Below are 18,969 nucleotides of genomic sequence, written 5' to 3'. Positions count from 1 at the left end.
CGCCCTGTCGTTTGTTTTTGTCTTTTTGTTAGCTTCTTCTCTTGCTTCACTTTCTTCCGACCAACTTCTTGCCCTTTCTTGCCTCTTCCTAAGAGCTCTTTTCATTCTTGTTGATCTGGAAATCATCCACTCCATTTCATTTCCACTATTCCCTCCTGATGTAGAAGCCATGCTGCTACAGTCAATGTACAGTTTATGCAATCCGCCAATTCAAATCCTACCGCCTTCGTTTGTTTGTTGGTTTGCTCGCTTCTCCGTCCTCCTTCCGCCAACGCGAGCTATGGGGACCTTCTTTGGGATTTTTTTGACTGTCGGCATTAATATGGTGGCATTACTGCCACCTTCTGGATGATACGATTATTACATTAAAGATTTCTCATACAGTCCAGTTGTCATCGAAAAAAACTAAAATCTTCTCTTCCACTTGATTTAAATAAGACAAATACAATATTAGTATTCGAGTCCATAGGTAAAATTTTTCTTACATCCCACATGTTTCACTGTTACACAAAATAAGAAAATTTCCTACAATACAGTAACAGTCAGAAATTTTAAATCTACACATAATTATCTCTTAACCTGGAGTTGCCCCTCTGCTCCTTGTACACTCACATATATTCTGACATCTGTGGAGGGACATTAGTGACTCTGGGGATGATTTCTACCGGCAGGACATGGTGCATTTAGACGAGAGTGCAGTTGCTCCGATCTCCTTCATGTTGTTACAACTAAGACGAGAGACAAAGTAATTTATTGTAATCAATCACACATACTTTGTACAAACAATGCATGAAAATTAGTTTGTGGTGAATCTTGAATTTTTTTAAAAGTACGAATTAATTTAATTTCATTTGAAAAGATTTTAAATAGGCACAGTAAGACTGGTTAATATAACCTGAACCAACTGACATCAGTTTCAATCTCATTTTGCTTTAAAGACAAACATCAACACAAATATAGTTTTGTATAGATTAATTAAAAACAATCACCCATTCCAGTATGTTCCATTTTTGATAAAAAAAAAAAAAAACAACTATAAAAGTAAACCTCACAAAATCTCTCTGTTGTACAGAATAATAAAAATAAATCCTGCTAGTCCAATCTCATTAGGATGTTCTGGCAGGGAGTCTGTGTCTGGTCAGACTCTGTTAATGTTGTCTCTACTGAACATTACTAAACTGCTCCATAGATTTTCAGTTTTTAAGAATGATTTTTTTTGGCGATACAGAATATGCCAGCAAAGAAAAAGTACCACCTTAGGAAAAAAAAATCAGGGTTGCCCATCTCTGCGACCACACTGCAGCTTGAAGGGACCCGCATGCGCAGTAAAGGGCGCAATAGCATCAGCGGTCTCAGTGTTCTGCCAACAGCCACAAAAAGAAGAGCTGAATTTTTGCGGAAGTAAACATGGAGGTTAGCAGTGGAGCATCGCTTACACATTTGAAGTTGTTGCCTGGCCGGAGCAGCATGTTAACAACTTAATCCTCCGTATCGGATATTCAAAAAGAATCCGACCTGTGTTGTTTAGACTGTCATGAAGAGATCAGATACAGGTCGCATTACGTAAAAAAAAATCGGAATTGGGTCACTTCAGGTTGCAGTGTGAACGCACCCTAAGTAGGAAAATACTTCTACAACTTCTTGCCTAAGTGACTCCTCATGTGCTCAGTAAAACCCTTTTTGACTAAAACGTTTTCCACAGTTCACACATGAAAATGGCTTTTCACCAGTGTGAATCACTGTGTACCGAGTTAAACTCTCAGCATGGATTTGAACTTGTGTCTTTAATTACTTCAGCAAAACTCACCGTTTTTACCAAATTCTGTAGCTTTCGGTGTACTTCTAAATCTGCTCCTTAGTCGCATCTTTTCCGGCCTGCTACTGCCTCTAGTGGCATGGAGGTGGTAACACAACTAATATAATTACATTACTAAATCAGAATACCACCAAGTCTTTGTTATTTATTGTTAGTTTTTCAGAATGTAGAGCTAATTAAATGATCTAAAGACCTTAAAGTGGTTCCAGTTTTTCTCGATGGCCAACCTGTTGAAACTGGCAAGTTTTAAATACCTTGGGTCGTTCCTGGACAGTCAGCTCAACTTTGTTGAAAACACTGACTATATTTTGAAGAACTGTTCTCAGAGACTCTACCTTTTAAGACTAGTGATCTTGGGTTTACCCAACTAGACTCTAGGTGGGTAACCCAACTAGAATTTGGGGGGGAAAAAAATCATATTTTACTACAGAAGGATTTAGTGAGTGCGCATATGAAACTGGTGGGTTCGGTACCTCAAAAAAGGTTAAGAACCACTGCTCTAGTGGGTTGCTGGCAGGGGGTGAAAGTAGGGGGGTACGGTGGGGTACTGCGTACCCCTAAACAATTTAGCGGGGGTACACAGTACCTGCAAGAGAGGGGAGCGGCTGTCTGCTGTAAAGAATCAATGGGTTCACTGTGCAGCCGTGAATTAACCCACTAATCAGCTGTGACTGATTAGTTTTTCAAGAACAATCTAAAACACGACTTAATCAGTTAATAAGTAGCTTTTTTCCCATTTCATATTTTTCTGAACTCTTAATGCTTTGCTAGACCAGCGGTGCAATATGTCGATCGCGGAAGGTTTTGAGTCGATCTCGGCATCAGGTGACAAACTAAACGCTGCCAGGAGGCTGAGACCAGCACGTCCTCCTCTGACTGGCTTATCAAAATGTTTGTAACTTTATTAAAGAACAACAACACAAATCAGCAAAACATGTTCAAATTAATGACCCAACAATAATAATCTCAGTGATTATTGTTTCTACAAGGTGTTGTGCATTTCTGTGCGTTTCGGTTCTATTACCAAAATAATGAGCAGAGCAGGAGTTTAAAATTAACTAATCAACCACCGCTGTGTTCAGGGAGGCTTATTAATGACCGCAAAATAAATATCAAGCCTGAAAACCTATTGTAACGGACTGAATGTTATGTTTTTAGCGTAATCTCATGGGAACGTAAAACCATGGGAAATATGTTTCATTAAGTATTTAACAGACAAATGGCTTCTACAGCCATAATTATGTGAAATTAAATTAATTGTCTAATATTAAAAAAAATAGTTTGGGCATCTCGCTTTGAGCTCAGAGTCTGAGAGGCTTTTCCTCTGTCAAACTTTTTTTTTTGCCTCTTATTTAGTGGAAATATTGATGTTGATGAGACTTTCTCTAAAATGATAACATTTTTCAACCTTTATAGCTCCACTGTTGAAAATGAGAAGCTAACATTCACAAATGACAGTGAAATAAAATCCAGTCCAACATCTAGTTTGAGGTGATTCCTCTGGAACCTGTTGGAGGTAAAACATCCCAACTTCAGAAGATGAGCTTTAACCTAACAGAGCTCTGTGGTTCCTCCTGTCAGTATGAGAGTCAGGGTGAGGAGGCATCATGTTAGGAAGAGAAGTGGAAGCTGCAGGATCTTCAGAACAAACAGGTCATGATGCTGGGCTGCTGATTATCCCTCTGTCTGGACACAGGATCAATATAACCAGTTTAAAATGAATGGTTATATGCCAGACATGGAAAACTGGGGTCCACTCCATGCCATGATGTTCAGGATTTAGGTCTCATGGCATCTCAAGGTGTCAACATTGCAGCCAGTGGGCTGAGGGAAATACAGCTTTATTTTGCAGCAATTAGAGCTACCCAGCTTTTATCACTTTGCAAAAAAGAAATTATCAGCACAGAAACTCCAAATAGTACCCCCAAGAATTTAAAACTACTTTCACCCCTGGTCATCCCTGTGCATACTTCCACTAAATCTGCATCCTTACTGTCACAATCTGCAAAAGGAAAGAAACAATGAAGAAATCCTATTAGAGAATCGTTGCTGTTTTTGTATGTTTTTAGATATGAGTGCACACTGACTGACCCAGGTACGGTGGGTTTCGACTCAAATCAAGAATCTTTGTCTCCTTTGGGGGAAATGTTGTCTGGAAAGGGAAATTCAACTTAGTGAGAATCCCACCAAGTTGAAGTGAACTCAAAGGGAAGCAGGTCAGGCTGTTCCTCTAAGGAGCGACTGGCAGTACAGGTATTACAGGTGAGAGTCAGGTAAACAAAACCAAGTTGTACAACAGATGTGTTTTTATGAGGTCCTTTGTCGCTGTCTGCAGCCGTGCGTGGCTGAGACAAAGGGCGACTGACACTGAGATAAAAAGATAATCTGTCTGACAGAATGCGGAAGTATCAGTTTTCTACTGGCACTGATTCCCACTCCTGCTGCTCCTTCTCAGCATTCATTGTCTCCACTTCCGCCTGTCTTGTGGTTTTCCCCCCTACAGTCTTGCTGCAGGCTGAGGAACAGTTCAGGTGTTTCATCTTATTCCCCCACACTGTAAGTTCTGCATAAAAAGAATATGTAAGAGGTAATAAATAACTTAAAAGCCTCATACAGTTTGATTTTGCACCTCAGGTATTTAACTCCGATGTTGGCAACTGTGACAAAATCTGTCACAGATCATGAAAGTTTTCTCCTTTTACCATCAGAAATCCAGTGGAAAAACAAACTTTATGTTCAACTGAAAGCTCTAAATTAGATGATCTTTGTGATCTTATTTTATTACATTGCTTTGATTATCTATTTCTTTATAAAAAAAATAAATGGCACCTCTTATTTGTAAAGCGCCTTGAGATAAAAATAAAATAAAATACATTGATAAAAGGTGCATCAATCTCACCTGAACACAGGAAAAATCTGTTGAAAAAAATAAATAAAAACAGACAATAGTTTGACCATATACAGTTACGACAGCGTATTAGGGCCATAGATAGGAAGAAAAAAGAAAAATAAATGTCCACCAAAGGAAAAATAAAGATGTTTTCTAGGGAAAAAAATTCTGTGCAACAAAATGAGAAAATTTGCTATAAAAACAACTCAGAACATTTTTAGATTAATTTCAATAATTTTCTAGAAAAGAACATTTCTGATTTTTTTTTTTACTTTTAAAACCCTATATGCTGTCATATATGCTAGATAAACAAGTCGGTGAAAACTAATTGAAATTATTCAACTAAAACTTATTTTTTTTAACCCTTTCATGCATAGCGGTCACTACAGTGGACAGCTATCTAAGCCATTTTCTTGTGCTTCTTGTGGATTTGTTATAAATCCACACTGACCACTGAAGTGGACACTAATGCATCATAAAATACACCATCAACTACTGGCCATCAGCTGCAAATGCAAGAAATTATTTTTTGTTAAATCCAATATGGCCGACAGACAAAAAAGCATGCCGACCAACCCGGTCCCTCCTTCTACTGTCGACGACTCTTACAGGTAAAAAAAATATTGTGACATCAGATAACCCCTAAAGAACAACACAACTGATGTATTTTTAAAATAACAACTTTGTTTTTGGAGACAATTACAATTGATCACCTAAAAAGAAAAATTAAAAATATATATTTTTACAAAAAATTTTCCTTGCCTTTTATATGCCTTAAGAAAATAAAAATAAAAAATATTGGAAAAAAAATCCTGACTCAAAGGATCATAATTCATGCATGAAAGGGTTAAAATGTTGATCACATCATGAGAGGAAAACATTTTTCTTTAAAAGTTGAAGTGCGCTTTGGAGCCCCCTGCTGGCGGGTTCTGGGACAACCTGTCCGGCTGTAAACAAAACTCAAGATGCCATCAGATTAAGTACCAGGCCTGCATATTCAGACTTTTATGTAATATATTACACATTTTCTTGTTGAAATCAAGAAAAATAAGACATTTTTCAGCAGACTCACATAAAAGAATATAAAATAATAATTTCAGCTTTTTTTATTTTTTTTAAGAAGTTTTATTCACACACTTTCAAAAAATAACAATAACCTGTTTTGTATCTTGGCTACTTCTTTAAATCAAAAGAATACAGAACCAGCAATGATCGTTAAATAAGTACTAATTTATTAAATTTGAGAGTACAAAAATGCAACAGATTGGTTTAAATTAGCAAATTATTCCACACCTACTTAATTAGTGTTAAAAGAGATAAAACCTATTAAATTCACAGTCAGATTATTGCTCAAAAAGAAAGCTAAGTGCAGTGGAGGAAACCACGCGGAGGTCTATTTTGTTCACCAACCCTGGTTCTGGTCCAGGACGGCCCAGTGGGCCTGGAAGGCGCTGAGGCCTCCATGGTAACGGCCGCTGATGAAGCGCAGCTCGGCGTCTGGGTGGGTTGGATACATGTTGAAGGAATTACCCGAAGGCTGGCCGACCTGCAGGGAGCGGCCTTTGTTGGTGACGAGGATCATGGACTGGATGTAGTGGGCGTGCTTCCCGGACACCTGGATGATTTTCTCATCTTCAAACAGCTTGATCTCTACGGGTTGGTTGTACGTGTATCCGGCGATCTCGGACCAAACGGATCCGTAGCAGAACTGGATGCTGAGGGGAAAGAAAAGGTAAAATAATTACATTTCATTTGACTGGAAATGGTGAAATTATGGTGAAGCCTGATGTACCAAATGTGACACATAAAATTGTTTTGTTTTAATAAAAAGGCCAATAAATAGCTAAACTTTAAAGTTTACAAATCTCTGGTGATTGTTTCCTGGATTGGACTTAAAAAAGAAACATTTTTTATTTATTCTGAGACTTTTACCTTTTTCCTCAAGTTGGAAAATATATTTTACTTTCTCTATTTAAGAAAACCTCAAAAGAGAAATAGTGTAAATATTTAAGCGTGCAGTTTTTTTCTAATGTATAAAAAAAAAACACAAAGCCAAATGTATCAATTACGAACATTTTTAAATATATAAAACAAGGTGATGATTCTGTTTTATTCCATTTTAAATAACTCAGTTTAAATAGAAAATCAGAAATATTTATAAAATAATTTGATTTAATAGGTAGCCCTCCAAAAACTAAAGAAATAACAACAATAATCGCAATAAATAAATAAAAATGATAAAAATAAATCCATGGATGTAACTATCAGAACATTTTGAACTGTGTAGAAGGAAATGAACGTCACATTTGATAAATTAGGTTTTTGTTTTCTTAAAAAATAAAAAAAGTAAAAACATTTTGGACGTTTCTGACTGTCGGATGGATTTTAAGATTCTTTTAGCAGCTTATAGAGTTTTAAATGTTTTGGCCTCTTACGTCTTCAGGATCTTTTGGATCTTCACTCCGTCCAGAACCTTAAGATCCAATAGTCAGTTGCTGTTTAAAGTTCTTCGGACCCGATGTGAAGCAGATCGGACGTTCTCCGTTGCTGCTCCTTTTCTAATCTCTCCAGATTAGATCTGCTCACAGTCTGGATTATTTTAAACTAATTCTTAAAACTTATTTTCCTTCGTTGGCATTTAGTTGAGGCCTGGTACTGTAACGTTTCTGTTGTGATGTTTTATATTTATTTTATTTACTTATTATTATTACTCTTATTTTTTTGTATTGTTATTATTTCTTCTTGTTCTATTGTTTTACAGTTTTTGTGCAGCACCTTTGTGATGTTTTAATCTTGTTTTTAAAAGTGCTGTGTAAATAAATTTGACATTTTCATTTTATTCAGCGGCTCTCTTGTTTCTAAAAAATATGGATAATAACAACGTTTGTTAATTTCAAATAAATCAAATTATTTATTTTAAAATAAATGTTCAGTTATTTTATTTTATTTGTTTTCCCCTGGCACTTTTACAAAAACACTTATTTTAAAAGGATCACATGATGTGAGCATTATTTTGTTTGATCTGTTTTTCTTGCCATTAGGTTTGAATATTTGTTGTTGTTTTTTTTTAAACATTTTCAAAAATATAAACATCCTGTAGAAGTAAATGTTTGCATCCTCGCTTTTGTGGCATGTAATTTTTTATTTTATTTTAAAACCAACAAAAAAAAATGTCAACACTCAATAGATACTTATCAAAAAAATATAATCAATAAAAGTGTAAAAGTTACATGTTTTTCTTTGTTCTGAAACCTAAAATTGATTGGTTCGTTGTACTTTTTTTTTTTTTTTTTTACAAAGAAAATAAAATTTTGTAGACGGATCTGTTGAACACAAACCCAGACATTTTTACCCGTAGACGTGGTTCCCCCAGGCCTCCCAGGCCCGGATGGCCGTGATTCTTCCCTCTCCGGTTATGCTGTACGAGGAGCCGCTTCCTGATCCCACAGACGGAGAGAACGAGTAGTGGGAATCTGCAAACAGAAACAAACACGAGAACATCTCAGAAAAACTATTCGGATTTATTCTGAGTAGTTTAAAGAATCCCGTAGCAGTTTGTACTCTTACCCTCTGCCCACACACAGGCTGCCAGCAAAGCGAGGACGGCAATGCAGCGCATTCTGTAAACAGCTAAATAAAAGTTCAACTTCGTTCACTTCGTTTATGAAACGTGAAGTTGGAAATGGTCAACTTTACCTGTCTGATTCAAAGGTAAACCTGCAGATTAAATATGAAAACTTTAACCTCCTTAGCAGTTATCATAGACACTCTCTACATGCAACAAATCTATTTAATTAAACATGTACTTACAGTAATAAAAAGGGTTTTTTAAGCACCTGTGCTGTTTCCTCAGCGACTGTCTTCAACCTGACATGGCCGGCAGCTTTTTATACGTCCCTCAGTAGCTCTGAATAACTTCACAGAAGCTTTAAACTGTTTCCTGTCTGTCATTGGCTGCTGGCTGAAAGGTGAATGTTATGTGTTCATCCCATGTGACACCTGGAGTCAAAACTGGTGGCTCACTGCCCATCTGATGAGGGAAAGGAATGAGGAGCTGCCCTCCAACCAAACATTTGTCATGTGAAAAATGCAGGAACACTCAAAATAAGTCACTGGTTTATTTCCTTGAAGCTCCGAAGAAAGCTTATTTTTATGATTTTAAAATCAATTCACTCTTTTTTAAGTTTGGTAAACTTAGAAACTCAGATTTCTAAGTTAATTCTGAATCTAAGTTTAAAACCTGATGCGCTTATCTGATCAGATCCACCTCACCAGCAGGGGGCGCCCAAGAGCCTGAAATTGTCCCGTTTGAGGCTGAAAAAATTATATTTGTAACAGCGGTAAATGTGCAAAGCTATATACTTTACAAAAGCTGTTAACAGAGGAACAGTTTTACACGAATGTTGCTAAAAATGATAAATAATCAACTAAGGCTTTTAAATACAGACGATAACAAATATAAGATTTTCAATTTGATCATAGAATAATTCGATTTAATGAGGCTAAAAGTATCAGCAATGTTTTGTTTACATCTAATCTTGTAATTATGTTGGAAACTGTTTTTGTGACATAATTTAATGTAAATATCAACATCCCGTAGAAGCAATGTGTCCACTCTCTTAAAGCAAAATGTTTTCTTTATTTCAATGCGCAAAAAAAAAAAAAATCTTGTTCCTGTAGTAGATATTTGTAAAAAAAAAAATTAATAAGTTATATATTTTTCAAAAAGTAATTTTAACATTTGTGGCTCTAAATGACTTTTATTTTGCCGAACTGAGGGAAAATTGGCTCTATGGGTTGTAAACGTTGCAAACCTCTGGTCTGTATTTTAGTATTTTAGATTTAATGTTGCTATTGGAAACAGAAAATAGAGACCAGACTCCTGGTCTTTTTATTATAAACTGGTTTTTAAAGTTTGTTGTGCATCTGCAGATTTGCTGCTATTAAAAGTTAATTTATTTGTTTTCTCAGCTGCTCATGTTTTATTTAGCTTTTATTTTGCTTTTAATAATAAAAAGTTTTAGTTTTTTTGTTTTCTTCTTTCTTGTCAGAGTTTGGGTCACAGAGTTTGGGTCCAGCATCACAGAGCATGAATCATTGGTTTGTTTTCATTTTTTGGCAGGTGATAAGAAGGAAGTGGACACTTTCCTGGTGGTTATTTTTAACCTGCGGTGACATGAGGACTGACTGGCAATCCCACTTTTTAATCTCTTGCATAATCTGCACGTACTACCTCTGAATTAAAAAAAAACACTCATTACAGGAAGAACAAATGAAAGCACGCAGCCTTTTGTTCCCTTCGAATGATGGCCTTACAATGTCATAATTAGACAATAAATACTAGCCTGTGCAAAACTGAAGCTGGAATTTTAATTTCTGCTTTTTAAATTGTCTTTCATTCTCCATAATGGAGCTAATGAAGACAATTTATTAGGATATTATATGAATAAATGTCTCCATTTCCTGAATTTTGGCTCACGACTGTTTTTAGCTAGCTGGAGCTAGGCTAGCATATGCTAATCTTTCTTTCTGCTTTCCACTTCCATTTTCAGGGAAAGCTTTTATTCTTTCACCACAATAAATTGTTGTTGAAGCCACAAAAATGTCAAAAATACCCTGCAAAGTGAAATATTGTCTCCATGTTTGTTCATCTGTATACAAAGAAGGAAGCAGGAACAAATATGAAGTGATTAATTGTACGAATTTTGCTTTAATGAAAGAACAACACAAGAATGCTCAACTTATAAAAAGAAAGAAACAGACAATATAACAGACTCCCTTTACCAAATTATACATATAGTTCAATAGAAGCATTTATCTTTATATTTAGGGAAAAAGGGAATAAAGTAGGCTCTTTTATGGAATACCTTCATGTATATTTAGTTTACTTATTTTTTTAAAATCACAACTCCTTTAAAATGTTGAAACGAAATCAATAAAAGACAAAGTTTCGTAAATAAACAGTACTAACCATTCTACTTTACCAGATCTTAATTTAAAAGTCAATCAAAGCGGTGATTTAAAAATGAATGATACACAATCAGCTTTAAAGTTTGGGAAAATGTACTATATATCATTTAAGTGAAATTAGCAGCATTGCATCGTCGTTTTGTCTTCATCATTAATCATCAGTGAAGTCAGAGTCCACGACGGCCCAGTGGGCCTGGAAGGCAGTGGGCGGCCCACTGACCCAGCCGCTCAGGAAGCGCAGCTCGGCGTCTGGGTGGGTCGGATACATGTTGAAGGAATGGCCGGACGGCTGGCCGACCTGCAGGGAGCGGCCTTTGTTGGTGACAAAGATGAGCGACTGGATGTAGTGGGAGTGTTTCCCAGAGATCTGGATGATCCTCTCATCGTCATTCAGCTTCAACTCTTTGGCTTCGCCGGAAACGTAGCCGACAACTGGAGTCCAGCCAGAAAATTCATACTGGAACTGGAAGCTGAGGGGACAGGAGGAGTTTATTACATTTATGAAGATAACAACCTAGATATATGGTGTGTAGATCTTAAATTTCAACTTTCACAGTACATCCCTTCAAGCTGCAATATGCAACTTTTATGTAAAAAACTTTTTAAACATGTTAGTTGTGACAGTTTGGTATGAGGCAGAAAATCGATGAAAAAAAATCAAGCTCTTCTGTCTTCTCCCATTGCCAACTAAAAACAACCAATCAGAGCGAGGAGGCGGGTCTTAGCGCTGTCAATCACCCTCGTGTGTGCTGTTCTCCCCAATTGATCTCTGCTACACTACGGTGTCTTCCAGAAAGCAGAGCCTGTCGTGAATGCTAAGGCTAGTTAGCATTCACAGCAGATAAACAGATTTCCTGTAACAGTAAGCTGTTTCTCCGAAATTAGCACATTTAGCAATGGATACACGCATGTAATTGACACCGCTAAGTCCTTCGTCCTGACTCTTATTGCTTGCTTTTGGTCAAGAACTGTGCATTTATTTAGATGGCAGTAATAGCTCAGGGAGGAGGTGGAGAGGATCGATCTTTTCACGGATTATGTCACAACATGGTGACCGTTTTAGGAAATACGTAATAAACATATATATTTTTAATAGAAGTTACATACTGCATCTTTAAAACATCATGAATGCAGGAAGAGAAAGCTTTGTAGCTTTGATCTGTTTTTGAGAAACCATTGTTTTAAAGCTGCAGTATGTAACTTTCATAAAAAGCTGTTTGGTTTTTTTACATATTTGTTAAAATTGTCACCATGTTGTGACAGTTTAACGTGAAAAGATTGATCTCCTCCACGTCTTCCCTGAGCTGTTATTTAGTTATTATTACACCGTTCAGACTAAAGACAACCAATCAGAGCCAAGAGGAGGCTCTTAGTGTTGTCAATCAACTTTGTGTTTGCGCTGCTCAATTTGCTAAAAGCAGAGAAACAATTTACCGTTCCAGAAAAACCGTATATCTGCCGTCATCGATGGCCATGCTAACTAGCCTTAGCATTCATCACAGACCCTGTGAATAGACTGAGAGCAACGGTTGGGGTGAGAGCAGCATATACACAAACATGATTGACAGCGCTGAGACCCTCCTCCTGGTTCTGGTTGTTTTGGACTGAGCTGTGTATTTCTGTGAGAAGGCAGAGCAGCTTAATTTTTTCACAGATTATTTGCCTCATATAGATGATCGTATTTTAAAAACAAAAACATATTTTTTTATAAAAGTTCTGCACCCCAGATTTAACGATGTTTCATTGTTTAGCCAGTTAAATCTCCAGGTTATGCAGAAAGTTAAGAGAGTAAAATTATTTAATTGTTTTTTTTATGGTGCTTAAGAATAAATCAAATTCAAGTCAAAGCGCTAGAAAGTCAAAGACTGACAGAAAAATCCCAAATCGTCGTGATCGATTTCTAATCTTGAACAATCACCCGTAGATGTAGTTGTTGGAGAGCTCCCACACTCTGACGGCGGTGATTCTGCCGTCCCCGACCACGCTGTACGAGACACCTCCTCCCCCTCCCACCGACGACGAGAACGAGTAATGAGAGTCTGCAGGGAAAGCAGTAAAAATACCAGCAAAACCATGAACATCACAGGAAAACTAGCACTTCAGTTTCACTCTGGTAGAATAAAGCTTTTATAAACACATTTCTAAACTGTAGAGCTGGATGTTATCTGCTCTCTTACCGTCAGCCAGAGCACAGGCCGTCAGGAAAACAAGGACAGCAATGAAACGCATTCTGTGAAACAAATTAATCCTGATTCAGCAGGGATTTATTCAGTTTATATAAATATTACAATTACAGAGAAAGCAGAAATACTTCTTACGTTTCTGACCAAATGTTTGCAAGAGGAGCAAAGAAAACCTGAGGAGGAAATATTTGTACGTGTTACCACTGCTGATCGTTTAGCACATAAATCCAACTAAACACAATAATAAACACAATTTTAAGAAACGAGATACTCACAGTGTTTTAAATGTTTCAAGCTTTCAGAATCCGTGTGCAGCTCTTCCTTTCTCCTCCTCTCACATGCTAAGCGGCGCTAGCAATGACTTTATGCCAGCATGGAATGACTTCAGGCACATTTTCTAGGTAATTCCCTCTGATCACTTTACCGGTTCTCATTGGCAGATGGGAACTGTTTCAATCTGATGTCTTCCTGAAAAGACACACCTTTCAACACCAAGCATTGTCAGAAATACATTTAAAGTATGCATGGTACGCCTACTAAATCAGCCACTCTTACTGGCACTGTTGCACAAAACAAATTAGTGCTTTCAGATTAGATCTGTGGGATTAAGGGAGGCAGTCTAATGTTTGCAAAGTCAACTTGAGCTTTTTTTTTTTCTCTCATCTGTGGAGTTGTCAGGCGCCACATCTCTGAGAAATCTCACTTGAACTTCTAGGAATTGCATTAAAACAGATCAAGTTTTGAGGAAACGCTCATAGTTTAGTTCTACATGTCCATTTCATCCAGTTTTGGATCAAATGCTCTCGATGAAATGATTTTCTTACTTCTTGCAAAGTAAGAAAATCATGCAAAGATTTCCCTTCTTTGCATGAAAGTAAGAACATCTGTACTTAGTCTATTATTTCTGTTGTAACTAAAAAACCAGCACCTCAGTCTTTAAACAGAATTTGTTGCAAGTGGGCCAACATGTTTGTTTTGGTAACTCTTGCCCGACCAGAAGAGACCATTGGGTTGAAGGTCACAACCGAAGGTCATTCCATCATCCGCAGCCCCAGGTTCTGGAGGGAGTCGTTTTAATACCCTTCAAAAGCTCATTCTAGTACAAATATCTTACTGCACTTGAAATGAGACATAAATAACTCACAAGTAACATCTGAGCAAGAAATCAGAGCTTGTTTTAAGTCAATAATTCCTTAACATCGATTTATGGCAGATTATTTCACTTATAACATGGGAAAATGTCTAATTGAAAAATCAATTGATTTATAAGTGTGAGTGTGTTTGTTCTGTGATGGACTGGATCTGTCCAGTTTCTCACAGAATAACTAAAAATCCACCAATATTACATTGATCATTTGCAATCCAACAGTTGGATGAGATCTGGAGTGTTAATTTATTTTTAGTGTAAGAACAATAATAAACGTTAACTGTAAACACAAGCCAGATCTAAATTGGGCATGTAGGAAGCCATGTTTGTTTGTGTGTGTAGAAAAAAAGAAAAGCCAGCCACATATATATTCTGATTAGTTTTTATTAAAGTTTTCATTGACAAATAAAATCCTGAGTTAGAGCCTTGGAACCAAAGTCAGACAGAAATACGGGTTACAAAATGTTTAGGATTCACAAACATAACAAGAAACACATTCATATTTTTTATGAATACTAAAATCATTTACTTTGAACCTGCAGAGCAAAATGCAAAATAAAAATTTCCAGTGACAATATATATGAACTTGTTGGGTTCCTGGGTGTTTCCTGTCTGTGGTTGGGGTTGCTGTTTCCCTGTCCATCCTTCAGGGGGCGCCTGGCAGTCATTCCTGGAGGGTGTGGACCAGCTGATATTCATCACCTGCACTGCATGATCTCATTTGGAGGAGCATAAGAGGAGGAGGCAGCCTACACACCAGTGCCAGAGTGTTTTGCCAGTTTTGGTATTACAGGCCACCTGAAGTTCTCCAGTGATCGAACTTTGTGAATTTCTAGTGATTCTTTGTTTTTTGTGCCTCCATAGGAACTCTCACTACAGAAGCTGAGAACCCCTTAGTGAAAATCCAGCGCAGAACCTCTCCTTGTGACGCCGGTGGATTATTGCCCACCGGATGCCCAAGTCCCTGAATCCCACCTTGGTGATCGGATCTCCACGCTCGCTGCCCTCCTCTCTCCGGCCATAACGAAACCCGCCCAGACCTCGTCCGCCCTCCAGAGCTGCCCCACCACCATAAGCGAAGCAGCAACACTCGACCTCAAGTAATCCGGCCAGGATCCTTCAGACTTCCCCCCCCCCGGTCCGTATCATCTCAGCTAAAGTAAGAACGTTAAGTTTTCTTCCAGCAGTTTACCATTTCCTCCAGTCATCGAACTCACCATACTCTCTCACCCTTAGCTCCAACCAGAAGCATCGAACCCTCTCCGGACCAGTTTTTTCCCCTTTTTCTCTGACTGTCATTCTCTGCAATAAATATAATTTTACTGATTTCCGTTGTTCTGTGGGTGTTCTTGCATGTGGGTCAGACGATTAAAACCCAACATGACAGAACTGTCTTCTCATTAAAGCAGATTTTAATCTAAGTTTTAATATATGAATAAATATTAAGCAAATTAAAGTCAAAATTATTCAATGTGGAGAGAATATCAGTTTGAACGTGGAAACCATTTATTTCACCATAACTTACTTAGTCTCACTGCTGTCAGTATTGAGGACGGCCCGCTGACCCGGCCGCTGAGGAAGCGCAGCTCGGCGTCCGGATGGGTCGGATACATGTTGAAGGCGGTGCCGGCGGGCTGGCCCACGTGCAGGGAGCGGCCTTTGTCTGTGACGAAGATCAGCGACTGGATGTACTGAGCGTACTTCCCAGACACCTGGACGATTCTTTCGTCGTCGTACAGATGCAGCTCGTTGGGTTCGCCAGACACGTAGCCGACAACCGGAGTCCAAACGACTCCGTAGCAGAGCTGGAAACTGAAGGAAACAGGAAGTGAGGTGTCACATGTTGATCTGGGGTGATTTAGGAAGAATAGATAGACGGCACCTTCAAGTTACATTGGAAATATTTGTGGAATGGAATTCATTCAGTCATAAAAAGACAGTAAGCTGAAAATATTGTTGTCTATGTTTTTGTTCACACTTTAATGATCAGATTTTTGTAAAATCCAAATTTCCGAATATATACGACTTGTATGTGACCTGAAAGCGCTCTGCATGCGCAGTAGAGGGTGAAATAATGTCTTGTCGAGTATCAGTGACGTTCAGGTCGGATGAACGTGACCTGGACATACACACTCAGATTAGATTTATATAGGATATCCAAGTAGCCTGGGTCTGATCCGTTTTATTCAGACTATCATGAAAAGCCCAGATGCAGATCACATTATGGCAAAAATCAATCAGATTTAGGTCAGAATCAGGCTGCAGTGTGAACGTAGCCCAAGTCTTTGTAGTGCCTGATCGTAACTTTCAAATATTTACCCGTAGATGTAGTTGTTGTAGACCTCCCAGACTCTAATGGCGGTGATTCTGCCGTCCCCAACGATGCTGTACGAGGATCCGCCTCCTTGTCCCACAGCCTTAGAGAAGGAGTAATGGTCTTCAAAGACAAAAATAATACAAAGGGATTCATATCAGGCCTCAGGATGACATGGTGAATATCTGGGGCACTTTGATCATCATTGGGTCCAGTCTTGATTTTTCACAAGCTATTGGTAATTCTTTCTTCTTGATCGTTTCTTCCGTCTTTTCTGTTTCATCTGTTAACTTAATACCAGGATCGATTCTGAAAGCGAACTGCACCAGCTGAAAATGCAACAAATGTTGCAATTTTGGTCCCAAATGAACCCAGTCTACCGGACCATCAGGTTCGGTAGACTGGGTTGAGTTGAGTGGTTACTCTTAACAACTCAATGTATTTGGCTGTTAGTGTCTCCTCAGCCGATCCTTCTCTCGTCCTTGGCAGGACGTTTGGACATCAGCCATTTCCTGAATACCAGGCAGGATCTTATCTTGTCAGGTTTTCATGCTCACCGCACTACTGACACTCAGAGTGTTTGAAAAATAAAAACTGTAGAAGAACCACGGTGCTGGTGCTGTTGGACCTCAGTGCACGACGTTTGGGTCTGGTCCAGTACTTACCTGGTTTGAGTCTTGATTAAAAAGCAGGAACTTCTCTGTGTCAAAAAGTAACTAGTCATCCGAGATGACAAAAATCACATGTGGAGTACCTCATGGTTCCATCTTAGAGTCCATCTTGTTTAATATCTAAATGCTCTCATTAGCCCAGATTAGAACAAGTAGCAAGATTAATTTTCACAGCTCTGGATGATACACAGCTCTGAACCCATTAATCTGCATAGAAACAAATCAACACATAGATGTGCAGTAGCGTTTTATTTATTATAAGGAATCTAATTTAGATCAAGGATATTTCATTTTGCATTATGCATGGTGGATCTGATTGGCTAAAATATGTGATGATTTATGCATTTTTAATTCCAATTCTAAGCAATGCACAATCTTAGCAATTATTTTTGTCTAGTTTCTAGTGAAAATATCTCAGTATACTTGAATTAAAATGAAATTAACTTAAAAGTAACATATAAGCAAGATATAGAGGCTTGTTTTTAGTCAATAATTCCTTAATATTGGTTAAATTGGCAGATTATTTCACTTTTATCTTGGGGAAATTGTTTCGTTATAAGTAAACTTATCTGCCTATTGAACTAGTGTTTTTTCATCAATATTAAGGAATTATTGACTACAAGTTTCTATATGTTGCTGATAAGTTACTTGTAAGTAAGTTTTGTCTTATTTCAAGCGTAATAAGATGTTTTCTCTAGAAACTAGACTAAAACTCTTATAAGATTTGCTGTTTTTGCAGTGTATTTTTGACTTCTCAGGGTTTTGCACAGACTCAACAGTGACTCATGTCTACATGAGGTCTATGTGTATTTTAAATGTTGAAGCATAGTGAAATACAGCATATATTAGTTATTTAGTTACTCACTTACCATCAGCCAAAGCACAAGCCGTCAGCAGAGCAAAGATAGCAACGTAATGCATTCTGTAAAGCAAATTGATAATGACTCAGACCTCTATGTGCAACAGGACTTCATTCAGTTCATATGATGAATAAGCTGACATTAAAAAACAATTTTACTTACATGTCTAGTAAAGCTTTTGCAGGATTAGCAGCGCAAACCTGCAGGAAAATTAGGAAATATTACAGTTATCTGTTAACGCATCAAGAGTGTCTAATTAACAACTGATCATTTTCTGAGTAATGCAAATTTTTAAAGCAGGTACTTACAATTTTCTTCCGATGCCTCTTCAGACTTAGAGTGGTAGCAGATGTGTCCAGCTGTTCCTCTTTCAGCTACTCATCTCACTCCTTCAGCACAGCGGTCTGTAATGTGAGTGTGGCACACCCCCAGGTATATTTCTACAGATTTCCCACTGATTACCTTCCTGGTTCTCTCCACCAGTGAATCCAGTTTAGTCTGATGTGTTGCAGGAAATTAACACCTTTCATTAAAAAACATTGTTAACCAACAGTGTGGTACACTAACTTTAGTCCTGTTGTTTTTAATGCATAGCATCAAATGTTTACAGTGTTTACTTGTTTTTCCTCTGGCTTTGGTATTAGACGTAACAGGAAATACAAGTTCTTAACGAGTTGTCATGCACTCTCTCTAGGAATATGTCGCTATGTACTTCTAAGAACTGGATCAGCAAATGTTTCCAGGAAAACTGCCTATTTATAAAAACTAAGTGAGGTTAAGATTTTTTGCTGAGGTCAGGGTGAAAAATTATTTCCTGAACATGGAATTGGAGCTAAAGAAAACGACCTGTACAGAACCTGTCGTCTTTCAGAGTTTTTCTTATCTCAACCTGAAGTCTGCCATCAATGTCAATGATGAAATCCAGTCACTCTCAGGACATAAAAAACTCAATGATTGTCAAGATGTGTGTTTTGATGGTGGAACCAAAAGCAGAGACGTTGAGTAAATGAAGAATGTTTAATGAAAAAATGAATGAATGACACACTTAAAAAAAGGAACACTGGGAGCCAAAGCAGAACAAAAAACATAAATCCAAGGAAAAATCCAGCAGGGAAGAA

The 18,969-nt window shown here is 37.8% G+C and overlaps 3 protein-coding genes across 3 annotated transcripts; all 3 read right to left on the bottom strand.

Annotated features, from left to right (window-relative positions):
• Positions 1-5,915: 5,915 nt before the first annotated feature.
• On the bottom strand, positions 5,916-8,609 carry LOC106938096 (zymogen granule membrane protein 16-like). The gene is made up of 5 exons (XM_015019928.1): positions 8,517-8,609; positions 8,403-8,423; positions 8,274-8,326; positions 8,059-8,179; positions 5,916-6,421 (listed from the first exon to the last, which is right to left on the bottom strand). The coding sequence occupies exons 3-5, from the start codon at positions 8,323-8,325 to the stop codon at positions 6,109-6,111; spliced, it is 486 nt and encodes a 161-aa protein (XP_014875414.1). The 5' UTR covers position 8,326; positions 8,403-8,423; positions 8,517-8,609; the 3' UTR covers positions 5,916-6,108.
• A 1,779-nt stretch (positions 8,610-10,388) lies between these two features.
• Positions 10,389-13,321, bottom strand: LOC106938093 (zymogen granule membrane protein 16-like). The gene is made up of 5 exons (XM_015019925.1): positions 13,135-13,321; positions 12,995-13,032; positions 12,854-12,906; positions 12,595-12,715; positions 10,389-11,146 (listed from the first exon to the last, which is right to left on the bottom strand). Exons 3-5 carry the CDS (start codon positions 12,903-12,905, stop codon positions 10,828-10,830), a joined length of 492 nt encoding a protein of 163 aa, XP_014875411.1. The 5' UTR covers position 12,906; positions 12,995-13,032; positions 13,135-13,321; the 3' UTR covers positions 10,389-10,827.
• A 1,051-nt stretch (positions 13,322-14,372) lies between these two features.
• LOC106938094 (zymogen granule membrane protein 16-like) lies at positions 14,373-18,437 on the bottom strand. Its single transcript, XM_015019926.1, has 5 exons — positions 18,160-18,437; positions 18,014-18,051; positions 17,861-17,913; positions 16,326-16,443; positions 14,373-15,818 (listed from the first exon to the last, which is right to left on the bottom strand). Exons 3-5 carry the CDS (start codon positions 17,910-17,912, stop codon positions 15,518-15,520), a joined length of 471 nt encoding a protein of 156 aa, XP_014875412.1. The 5' UTR covers position 17,913; positions 18,014-18,051; positions 18,160-18,437; the 3' UTR covers positions 14,373-15,517.
• Between the last annotated feature and the right edge of the window lie 532 nt (positions 18,438-18,969).

The sequence above is a fragment of the Poecilia latipinna genome, unplaced genomic scaffold (assembly GCF_001443285.1).
Source record: "Poecilia latipinna isolate Pla-1442-1.1 unplaced genomic scaffold, P_latipinna-1.0 Scaffold2508, whole genome shotgun sequence".
In the NCBI taxonomy this organism is placed as follows: Eukaryota; Metazoa; Chordata; class Actinopteri; order Cyprinodontiformes; family Poeciliidae; genus Poecilia; species Poecilia latipinna.
This window is presented reverse-complemented; position numbering and strand designations above follow the sequence as displayed.

Bases quoted from the DNA above. Each gene is read 5' to 3' on its own strand.
- LOC106938096 (XM_015019928.1), bottom strand. From the start codon at position 8,325: ATGCGCTGCATTGCCGTCCTCGCTTTGCTGGCAGCCTGTGTGTGGGCA. The intron at 8,180-8,273 runs GTAAGAGTACAA...TTCTGTTTGCAG, and splicing joins AGCCTGTGTGTGGGCAGAGG to ATTCCCACTACTCGTTCTCT. The intron at 6,422-8,058 runs GTAAAAATGTCT...CTTTCCCCTCAG, and splicing joins TGGGGGAACCACGTCTACGG to CATCCAGTTCTGCTACGGAT.
- LOC106938093 (XM_015019925.1), bottom strand. From the start codon at position 12,905: ATGCGTTTCATTGCTGTCCTTGTTTTCCTGACGGCCTGTGCTCTGGCT. The intron at 12,716-12,853 runs GTAAGAGAGCAG...CTTTCCCTGCAG, and splicing joins GGCCTGTGCTCTGGCTGACG to ACTCTCATTACTCGTTCTCG. The intron at 11,147-12,594 runs GTGATTGTTCAA...CTGTCCCCTCAG, and splicing joins TCCAACAACTACATCTACGG to CTTCCAGTTCCAGTATGAAT.
- LOC106938094 (XM_015019926.1), bottom strand. From the start codon at position 17,912: ATGCATTACGTTGCTATCTTTGCTCTGCTGACGGCTTGTGCTTTGGCT. The intron at 16,444-17,860 runs GTAAGTGAGTAA...TTGTCTTTGAAG, and splicing joins GGCTTGTGCTTTGGCTGATG to ACCATTACTCCTTCTCTAAG. The intron at 15,819-16,325 runs GTAAATATTTGA...TGTTTCCTTCAG, and splicing joins TACAACAACTACATCTACGG to TTTCCAGCTCTGCTACGGAG.